At 34.6% G+C, this 11513-nt stretch overlaps 1 protein-coding gene across 4 annotated transcripts in view; it reads right to left on the reverse strand.

Annotated features, from left to right (window-relative positions):
• The window catches only part of ZNF280D (zinc finger protein 280D), a 111198-nt gene that overhangs the window by 24740 nt on the left and 74945 nt on the right, over positions 1-11513 (reverse strand). For all 4 annotated transcript variants that reach the window (XM_008073166.2, XM_021718239.1, XM_008073296.2 and 1 more), the window contains 3 exons: positions 7812-7874; positions 3476-3594; positions 3293-3329 (listed from right to left, as the gene is read on the reverse strand). In XM_008073166.2, coding sequence (XP_008071357.1) covers positions 3293-3329; positions 3476-3594; positions 7812-7874 — 219 coding nt within the window. The remainder of the gene's footprint in view (positions 1-3292; positions 3330-3475; positions 3595-7811; positions 7875-11513) is intronic.

The following is an 11513-nucleotide window of genomic DNA, read 5'->3' on the forward strand; positions in this document are numbered from 1 at the left end:
TCTCTATAGTATTGATCATCATCTAACATATTATATACCTTATTACCTTTTATTCTCTATCTTTCACCACTAAAATGTAAGTACCATGAGGGCAGAGATGTCAGTCAATTTCTCTAGCACCTAGAACAGTACCAGGCACAAAGTATATGCTCAATAAGTATTTGTTGACTAAATAATGAGGCCCAAAGAGGCAATGTATTTAGCCAAAATGTGACACAAATAGGGTAGGAGTCCAAGCCTCTATAGTTTAAGAGTTATTTTTCTAAGAATGGTGATGAACTCAAACTAAACCAATCACATCTTTTATTCAGTAGTAATTAGAAAGCACACATGCATGAAATGGTTACTTCTGATCAGGTGAGTAAACTAAAATAACATGAGGGTAAGAAAGAATTGGACTCAAGCTAAAAATCATTAGCACCAAACTGTAAGTCAACTAACTGTCTAAATAAGCAAGTTTTGCACTGACTGCCAAATGCTTCATTTAAACAAATTTTTGTTTTAAAAAAATGAAGTTATAGGTAACAGAACTTTTAAGAGTTCACACTTGAAGAAAATGAATTTGATACAAATTTAAAATGATATAATCCTATGTAAGAACACAAAGCAGTGCAGTTGTCTTTTGGTATCCCCAGAGGAACGGGTACAGTACCACCCCCACCACTCCCACCCCCCCCCATTCTCCACCCCTAGCCAGAAGTAACAAAATTCTCAGATGATCAGGCCTCTTATATGCAGTATTTACATATAACCAACTTACATCTTCCTTTGTATTTTAAATCATCTCTAGATTACTTATAATATCTAATATAAGTACTATATACATTGTTGTTATACTATATTATTTTTATTTGTATATTTTTTACTGTTGTATTGGTTTTTTCCCCAAAATATTTTCAATCCAGGGTTGGCTAAATTCACTGATATGAAATCCAAGGAAATGGAGGGCTGATTGAATTCCTACATGGCTATATGAAGAATGTAGTTTATATTATATTTGAACAATGACCAAGGTAAAGTGAGTATCAGTAAATGAATAGAGAACTAATGTTTAAAAGGGAAAGAAGTTATTGTTTCTGGGCAGATGATAAAACTTCCTAGAGAGAGACAAGCAAAAAAGACTAGTATATCACTAAGTCCACTACTAAGAAACAAGTCACTTTTGGAGATTTTGGAAAATCTTTCATTTACAATATAAATTAGTTTGAATATTTAAAATGAATAGAGTCGACTTTTTTGACTATTAATTGCAAGGAACACATTACATAATAAGTAATCATCTAAACTGGCTTTAAATCTGCTTCAAAATACAATGAAGTTCTGATTTTAGAATAAAAATCCACAACTGAATCATAATTTCAGAGTCTGCCTATCCTGATGGCTACTAAGATCACAAAAGGCATTTTGCTAGTCTTTAAAATTTAAGAGATTAGTATAGTATAATCTCTTAAGTTGTGCTGTAAGAAAAAATGCAAGGTGTACAAAGTAGATACAGCTCTCAGTCTGCAGGCCAAGTAACAAGGCTTCCATGTAAGAATTTAAGCAATACTTCTATTTATAGGACAAAATCTACAGTTTTTATTCATTAGCAAATAATTCCTGAGGCACTTAAACATTATATTTTTTATTAAAAGGAACTAATAGTATCAAAATTGTTTGGATTTATATTCAATGTAACCAAAACAAACAAATGCCAAATTTAAAACATATATAGGAAAGGAATACATGCATTATTGGTTACTATATATATGTTTTCTAACATGTTATCTTTAACCAACGCAACTATATTAATGGCTAAGTAGTTATCATACATTAGATGTACAAATATGTAACTTTAAAATTTGTTTTTAAGGTCTGCAAAAAGCTTTGCCAATTCTTTACACCTTTGAACTCACAATTAAGATAATAATGATAATAACCCTAGGACAGAGAATAATAATGACTAATGGTCTGAATAACAACCAAATTAAAAAGCTACAAACAAAAGGCAGCAATACAAAATTTGTAGAGAATTCTAGAGAATCTCTTGGAGTTCTTAACAAGACAGAGCAACACTAAACAAATTTTAAAGAAAAAAATTAAAAAATAGACATCATAAAATAGACATCAGTAAATTTGGAGAACACAAAGTCAAGCTACTAAAATTTTTAAAAATCAAACTCTCAGAATTGGTATTATTGATAAAATTATAGAGTTAGTACTAGCTAATAAATTTTAAATGTCAGTAAAAATGACTGCAGTTTTGGAACATAATTATAGAGACCTGTTGTTCCAAGGATATGAAAGTAGCCAGTTTCCTAACAACCAGAGTTTTTATATTCCTTGGACTGCATTCATACTAGAGAAGGATTTAAGGGCAGCAGACAAAATAACTAAACTTCAACCTGGATGTTGAAGCGTCGATTTAACGGGCTTTCCTTGGTGATAATTGGCTCTTACGCTTAAGATCATGAGCCAAAGCCCCCAGTGGGAATTGTGCTCAATTTGGTAGGCCTTGAAGCTATCTCTGGCCAAATCAGCATTAGCCTTGTGGGAGGCCAGTCATGTAGGAAGGGAGTCTCCCCAAGATCGGATTTCTTGAGGCCACAACCTAGAGCAGGCCCCACAGTCAAATTATTCACATTCCTTGGAAAGAGAGAACAGGCATCAGTTGTGTCCATCGAAGGGGGACACTGTCCAGGTATACCCTGGACATTTTTTGAAATCTCTGGGCTGCTTCTGCATCTGAAAAATAAGAAAAATAGCACAATGACAGAAAACGAATGAGGAAAAAGACAATTATCTAGCCTAAAAACTTAAGACTTATAAGAAATTAAGAAAGCAGACAAAACAGACAGACAAACAGCCATATCATTTGGAATATATTGTTCTGAAAGCAAGTATAGCAGAGAAAAACACAAATTATTTCAAGAAAAGACCATAGCAACAAAAGTTATTTTTAGAGAATGCCAACTGGAGAAAAATATATGTTAGGATGTGTCAACCTGACACAAAGATAAGGTGGAATAAAAATCTAGTCCCATTTGAAAGCTGAAAAGAGCTGAATAACAAGAGCAAGTGTCATAAACTTGGCTGCTTAACTGCCTTTGTGTAAGAAAACATCTCAGAACTTTGAACTTAGGAAATTCCAACTTGTCTTGCACCAGGTCACGAGCTCCATAGAGCAGGAACCTATTTCAACAAGCAGCTTAAAAAAAAAGACAACAAAATACTTTAATACTTTTCATTTCTAAAAATGCAATAATGCTAAAATCCATCAAAGTAAAATGCACTGAATAAAAATTAAACTTACTCAGAATGATGTTCAGAAGTTGAGATACAAACAGAAACTGAAATCAGAAGAAAAGTTTTACATTTACAACAGCATATGAAATATGATGAGTGAGAATAACGATTTAGTAAAAAGCCCATATTGTGGCCGACCAAAAATACTAGAATATAAAAAATCCAAAATAGCAGAGTTATATATACGTACCTTTTTCTACTACAATTTGGCAAGTATGAGTTTCATGTTGACTTAAGTGTGTAGCCATATTATCTAAGCCAGAAACATCAGCTAGGAAATCACAATTAAGGCACACTAGATTAATGCCCCTAATAAAAAAAAAAAAAAAAAAGGAAATAGCATAAAAGGTTTTTAAATTTTATAAAAATTCACATCCAAGTTCAATGATTATTTTTCCAAAGATTTTCTTTTTGTGTCATAACTCTAACTTCCCATTTTTGTTATATAAGTTTAATATAACTAAAAAGATTCTCTAGAAAATGACATAGCTATGTCCAAATTATACTACCATATATTTACAAAAAGTATTTATTTTAGAAACTTCTACCTGTCATACCAATTGACAGACATTAGGAGTCAAAAGACCTATAGCCAGTCTTGGGCCCACAAACAATTTGTTTAACTTCGGCAAGTCACATTCTATTTGCCCATCTGTTTGCAAAGTGAGCATTCATTCATCAACAGATCTTTCCTGAAGTTGTTTTTATATATACTGTTCTACTAGGTATGGTGAATATAATGGTGAACAAAAAATAATACAGTCTGTGCTCTGATAGTGTTTACACTCTAGTGTTTTATGTAGTTGACGATAAAATTAGAAAAAAGATGTAAAGGCTTTAAAAATAGATCATGTTATAGCCGCCATCAACTGCATGCTATGTGTAAAGGGTTTTCCCATATATTATTTCATTTGATTCTCACTATAACCATTCAAGGTTGACATTATTCTCATTTAACACTGAAATAACTAAAGTAGTCAATAAGAGATTGAAATCACGAAGCTTGAGGTCCTCATCGTCCCAGCATTGTGCCTACCTGCCGGGGCCTAAACTATTCATTCTCTTTAACAAAATTTCACTGATTATCGCAGTTCTTAAATGAAATACACAATGATTATAAATTCTCAAAGAGTTTGGGAAACAATTCCCATAATCAACAATACTTTTGTTGAGTACAGTAATGATTTATACTCATTGGATCAAACTGTGTAACACTTGCTATTTGAAGTATTCAAATAAAATTGGCATAAGATATGTTAATATTCTTTTTTTTTTTTTAAAGTTGGAGTCTCACTCTGTCGCCCAGGATGGAGTGCAGTGCCACACTCACGGTCACAGCAGTCTCAGCCTGCTGGGCTCAGGTGATCCTTCTGCCTCAGTCTTCCAAGTAGCTGGAACTACAGGCATGCACCACCATTCCCAGCTAATTTTTCTGATTTATTGTAGAGATGAGGTCTTGCCATGTTGTCCAGACAGGATTGCTCAGGCAATCTTCTTGCCACCGCTCCCGGCTAATACTCAAATTTAAAATGCATTTAAGTTTGTGATTTTTAGTTGAGTATTTTAAAAGATTATTAAACCTATAACATACTGAAATGCTTTGGAGAACTTGGAAAGTTACAATATTTTTAATTTCTTACGTTTATAAAAGTTAAGCACTTAGGAGTTTGTTGGGTCAAGAATTTGAAGTGCTGTTTAAAAGAAAATCAAATATATTAAATGTATAAATGATGCTAAGTTGTTCAAAATAATTTGAATTCTAAATGAAACTGCTGAAAAAAGATTTAGTCTGTTCAACTGAAATGCCCCCTGTGCCTTTTCTACAAGCAGAGACAATAGCCATCCTTTAAAGCCAAATATACCTAACACCTATAGATCACTCCAAGTAATCTTTCTCCTCTCTGAAATAACTCTCATTGCACTTATTAAAATTCACAGTTATGTTCATACCTTGACTCCCACCCCCAAAAAACTGTGCATTTCCTAAAGGTTGGTTCCAACACTGCTTCATCACTGTAATCTTTACAGCATCTGCTACATTATACACATGATAGATACATAATAAATAGCTATAGAATGAATATTCCATTTCAATAAGAGTAATTACATACATCATTATTGTACAGAATTATAAATATGCAAAGTTCCATTCACAGAAATAGACCAATTTTCAATTTGACACTCACCAAAGTTGAGAGAAAAACACCCCAGTTCTTTAAAATCAGGAAATTCATTTAAAAATCAAAAACACAACTGAGTTTGACAACAGTGAGGTAAAAATCAAATTAAAATCTCATTTTTATAATGTAATAAAACCCTATTTATTCTTATTAAAGTTTTCAGTAAAGGCAACATTTAAGACTGCTTAATTATTTCTCCAGATTCAGTAAATCTTTTCAAAGTAATACTAACACATTTTTAAAGCTGAATCAAATTTATCTTTCCCTGTGAGCTACTGGCCCAAGATCATAGGTAGGTCCTATTGTCCACATACATCATTTCAACATATACATTAATTTATCTAACAAATATTTACTGAGTGACTTCTATGTGCTAGGCAAAGACAAATCACACATAATGTAGTGAGAGAATGGACAATAAAAAAAAGTAAAATATACAGTATGTCAGATGATCTAGAGAAAAATAAAGCACAAAAAGAAGATAGAGAATGATGGGATAAAACACAGAAGAGGATAGAATTTTAAATATAAAAGTCAAGGAAAGCCTTACTCAGAGTAGAGGCCTGAAGGAGATAAATGAGCTAACTATACAATATCTGGGGAAAAGCAAACTAGGCATACAGAATGATAAACACAAAGATTCTGAGAGGTATTCCCTCTTCCACCTTTTTCACTAACCTAAAGTATCAAAATAAGTATTGGCTAAACTTATCTCTGCAGACTAGTTTGGTAGAACAAAGACATTAACATTTCAAGGAGTAATAACAACATAAACAAAGACGAAACCCAAAGAAATCAGAAGAACATGAAGCAATGGTGCTCAGTGGATTCTGAGATAAGCGTGTGTTATAACCAAAGCTAACTATCAATGCCTTTAGAAAAACTCATCAATAGTTTGTTCTGTTTAGTAACCAAGTTGTACATTCTCTTTCTTTTAAAAAGAAGAAAATAGAATTATAAAGACTATATATACTGCTTTCAAGAATTCCAGTGGCTATATTTACTACAAAACTTAAAAAGTGTTAACACTTTACTAAATAGCTCAGATATCTTTTTAATAGTCAAACACTGTTGGACAGCCTTATTTTTATTCTCATTTAACAATGCAAATATATGAAGGTTTCATCTTGACACCAAGGGTCCACTGAAATAAATTTAGCAAGAGAACAATGATTGGTCATACCTCTGGTCTAAGGATAGAATGAACAGAACTCTGTAATATCCGGTAGCAATCATTTAAAATTTTCAAATTAGGTACCCCATATCAGGTTAAGAAAAAGTTATAGCAAACCACATGAAATACCTCTTCATACTCACTAGGATAGCTATAATCAAAAAGAGATAACAGTAAGTACTGGCAAAGATGTGGATAAATTGAAAAACTCATACAGGGCTGGTATGAGTAAAATAGTGAAGCTACTTCTGCCAGCTCCTTAACGGCCCAACATAGAGTTACTATACAACCCAGTAATTCCAATCCTAAGCATATATTAAAGAGAATTTTTTTTAATGCCCCAATAAAAACTTGTACACAAATGTTCATAATAGCAGTATTATTCATAATGGCCTCAAAATAAAAACAACTTAAGTGGGTAAACTATGGTTTAACGACACAATGAAATATTACTGAGCAAATTTTTAAAAATAAACCATTGATACAAACTACAACATGGATGAACTTTGAAAATATTATTAGGCCAGGCTTGGTGGCTCCGCCTGTAATCCCAGCATTTTGGGAGGCCAAGGGTGGGTGACTTGCCTAAGCCCACAGGCTCGAGAGTTCAAGACCAGCCCAGGCAACTTGGCGATACATCTTCTCTACAATAAACAAAAATTAGCCGGGCGTGGTAGCACGTGCCTGTAGTTCCAGCTACCTGGAAGGAGCCCAGCAGGTCAACACTGAGGCGGCTGTGAGTGTGCCACTGCACTCCAGCCTGGGCAACAGAGTGAGACTCCAACTCAAAAAAAAAAGAAAGAAAAGAAAATATTACACTAAATGAAAGAAGTCAGTCACAAAGGACCACATAGTATACCATTACATTTTTATGACATGCCCAGAATGGGTAAATCTATACAGATAGACATTAGATAATGGTTGCCTGGGGATGGGGAGAGTTGGAGAGAAATGGCAATGACCAATAATGGGTACAGGTTATTTTTGAAGTGATGATAAAATGTATTAACATTAACTGTGGTGATTGCTGCATGACTCTATGGATATACTAAAACCTATTAAATGCATAAATTATATAGTATGTGAATTATATCTCAACAAAGCTGTTATGCACAAAAAAATTTAACTCACAATTTTTCAATAGAAAGAATAAAAAAGGATAAACTACTTACCTGAGATTTTCTGAGTGCTTCTTAAAAATACAAAACCTTTTACTTGGACGGTTACTATGAAAGCTGAAGAGGCAAAAGAGATTTTAATAATTGTATTAAATAGTAAGTCATATTAATTTATAACTATATCTCAAGTCTATATTTAAATTTCTAGTTTTTAACAGATCATGATGTAAGTAGTAAAAGATGCTAGTCATCTCTATTTAACATTTTATATTACATTCCATTTGACCTATTTATATTCTGATGACACTATTTCTTTTTTTTCTTCAGAGATGAGGTCTCGCTCTGTCAGCTAGACTAGAGTGCAGTGGCACGATCATAGCTCACTGCAGCCTTGATCTCCTAGGCGCAAGTGATCCACCCATCACAGCCTCTTTAAGAGCTGGGAATACAGGTTCACGTCACCACATCTGGCTTTTAATGACACTATTTCCCTAAGCATACTCTTAGATGATCAGTACTGAACCCTGGTATTATACATTAAAAAAGGAAATACTCAAAAAAAATTTTTTTAATGTAAAGAACATCAAATTAAATTTTTTCTATTGAGAGTTGAAAACAATTGTAAATTCTTACTAATAATATATTTTTGTTATAATAGTTATCAATAATAATATTTTTATCACTTTCCAATCTTAAAATGCTTGTTGGGGGCAGGGAGATAAAATCCAAATGGCCTAGGAAGTAAACAGTACTTGAGCTAAATGTCACTTTTCACCATCTGTAAATTTAAACATTTAGAGAATACTTTGGAATTACTAGTAGAGGTGGAGTTTTTGTTTTGCTGTTGTTTTGAAGAGATAAGGTCTCACTATGTTGACTGGATATGAACTCCTGAGTTCAAGCAATTCTCCCACCTCAGTCACTAGATCAGCTGGAACTAGAAGCATGTACCACTGAGCTAGGATTTCTAGTAGAGGTTTAAAAAATATATATTGGTTGGGCATGGCAGCTCATGCCTATAATCCCAGCACATAGAAAAGCAGGAGGATCATTGAGCCCAGGAGTTCAAGATCAGTTTGAGAAACAAAGTGAGACTCTCATTTCCAAAAAAAGTTTAAAAATTAGCCTGGCACACCTGTAGTGCCAACTGCTCAGGAGGCTAAGGCGGAAGGATTGTTGAGGTTCCCACCACTGCACTCCAGCCTGGGTGACAGAGCAAGACACTGTCATTCATAAATAAATAAATGCTGTACTTATGCATTAAAATGCTTCCCCTGAGCACCGAAAAGAAAACCATTACCAATGACAATAGCGTTACATAACCTTTTAATTTTAATAAGTAAAGCTTTCTTGTGCTAGAAAGCCAGGATTAGACTTTCTGTGGTTTCAGTTATCCAAGGTATAGTACAATAAGATTCTTTGAGAGAGACCACATTCATATGACTTTTAATATAATATAGTTATAATTGTTCTATTTTTAATAATCAATTTTAATCTCTTACTGTGCCTAATTTATAAACTTTATCACAGGTATATACATAAAACATAGTGTGGTATATACAGAGCTCAAAACTATCCACAGTTTCAGGCATTCTTTCAGGCATTCACTAAGGGTCTTGGAACATATATCCCAGCAAATAAGAAGTGGGCAGGGGACTATATTTAAAAATGTGGCTGAGCACAGTGGCTCACACCTGTAATCCCAGCACTTTGGGAGGCCAGGCGAGAGGATTGCTTGAGCCCAGGGGCTTGAGACTAGCCTGGGAAACTTGGCGAGACCTCATCTCTACAATAAACCAAGAAATTAGCCAGGCATGGTGGTACATACCTGTGGTTCCAGCTGAGGTGGAAGGACTGTCTGAGCCCAGCAGGTTGAGGCTGTGGTGGCCATGAGCATGCCACTGCACTCTAGTCTAGGCGACAGAGTGACACTCTGACTCAAAACCCGTCCCCTCCCTCCACCAAAAAAAGCAAAGTTCTGGGACCCTTACAAACTGAGAGCAGCACAGTCCAGGGATCTGCTTTAACAAGTATTTTCAGTGATTCTCACTCAAGCTAAAGTTTGAGAGGCAGTAGCCAACACACCAGGTCAATAGGTACTCTCAGAAACAAGGTAATTGTCAATAGCATACCATGTATGTATAGGAAAAGAAATATTCTGGCTAGGCATCAATCCTAAAATGTCTTCAGAAAATTTCTAACAGTCATTTCTTCAATCTGGAAGTAATTACTATCAGAGTTTACAAATTTAAGACAATATCATAAAAATAGTTTTGTAAGAAGCAAACACCAGGAGGCTGGATAAAATCATATTCAAAAATTTGTATACACAACTATGTTCCCTCACAGGAATGAGTCCAAGATTTTGCCTGATTCCTAAAATGTATGAATCCAAATAAGTAATACTTGTTAATGACATTTAAAGTCTCTGTCTTCTTTCTCTTCAAACAAGCAGAATGTTTTTTTATTTATTTATCTATTAGTAAGAGAAGAGAAAAAAATTCCATTATAGGATCTATTTGATGACTTTCACATCCATCTACATCTTGTACCATATTATAATGGTGACAATTTAAAATTTTTAGTTATCTGAATCCAGTTAATATAGAGTTCCCTAACTATAAAAAGGACTTATATCATCTCCTTTATTTATCTGTATTTAATACATAAATTCTTATAGTTTTGTGTATTATAGGAAAGAAAATGTGAATCCACAGCTCATAATAGGAGGGAAAAAACTACCCTCCTTCCTATTCAAGTTTCATAAATTTAACAGCAATACAGAAATAATTCTAAGAAAAAAAAGAGTTTTATCATTACAATATAGTAAAAATATAATGTTAAGAGTTAAGAGAGCCGAGCTTGGTGGCTCAGCCTGTAATCCCGCGCCCTGGGAGACTGAGGTGAGTGGATTGCCTGGGCCCGCAGGTTCGAGACCCGCCTGGGTAACTTGGCGAGACCTCCTCTCCACAATAAATCAAAAAATCAGCTGGGCGTGGTAGCGCATGCCTGTAATTCCGGCTACTTGGAAGGCTGAGGCGGAAGGATCGCCAGAGCCCAGCAGGTCGAGGCTGCGGTGGCCGGGAGCGGCCACTGCACTCCAGTCTGGGCGACAGAGTGAGACTCCCATTCAAAAAAAAAAAAGAGTTAAGTGTAAAAAAAAAAAAATCCTACCTACAAGGAGAGACCGCCTCAAAAAATGGAATTATCTTTTGGAGGGAGGGCCGTTTACAGTACATTCAGAATTTGTTTCTTTGTATCAAATGGTCACTTTCATCTGGAAGTTTTGAGAAAGTTGTTCCATGATTTGTGGAAGAAATGTCCCAAGTTGTGGCAAATAGATGACTGGTTCTTCCACAATGACAATACACCTGCCCATACTATGCTGAATGTTCAATGGTTTTTGACCAATAATGGCACGAACCTCATACCTCACCCTCTCTATTCACCTGATCTTGCTCTGAGTGACTTTTTTTTTTGTTTCCCTGGATGAAAAGTCCTCAAAGAGAAACATTTTACTGATATGGAAGAGGCAAAGCAAAAAACGGCAGAAGCACTAAAAGGCATCAAAATTGAGCAGTTCAAAAACTGTTTTGAGTAGTGGAAAAAGTGTCTCAATAGGTGTATTGCAACAGAGTACTTTGAAGGCGACTGAAGTTTAAACATGTAAGAATAAATACCTATTTTTTTTTTTTTTTTGAGTTGGAGTCTCAATCTGTCACCCAGACTGGAGTGCAGTGGCCGCCCCCGGCCCCC

The sequence above is a fragment of the Carlito syrichta genome, unplaced genomic scaffold (assembly GCF_000164805.1).
Source record: "Carlito syrichta isolate Samal-C Ts95f unplaced genomic scaffold, Tarsius_syrichta-2.0.1 Scaffold35222, whole genome shotgun sequence".
Lineage (NCBI taxonomy): Eukaryota > Metazoa > Chordata > Mammalia > Primates > Tarsiidae > Carlito > Carlito syrichta.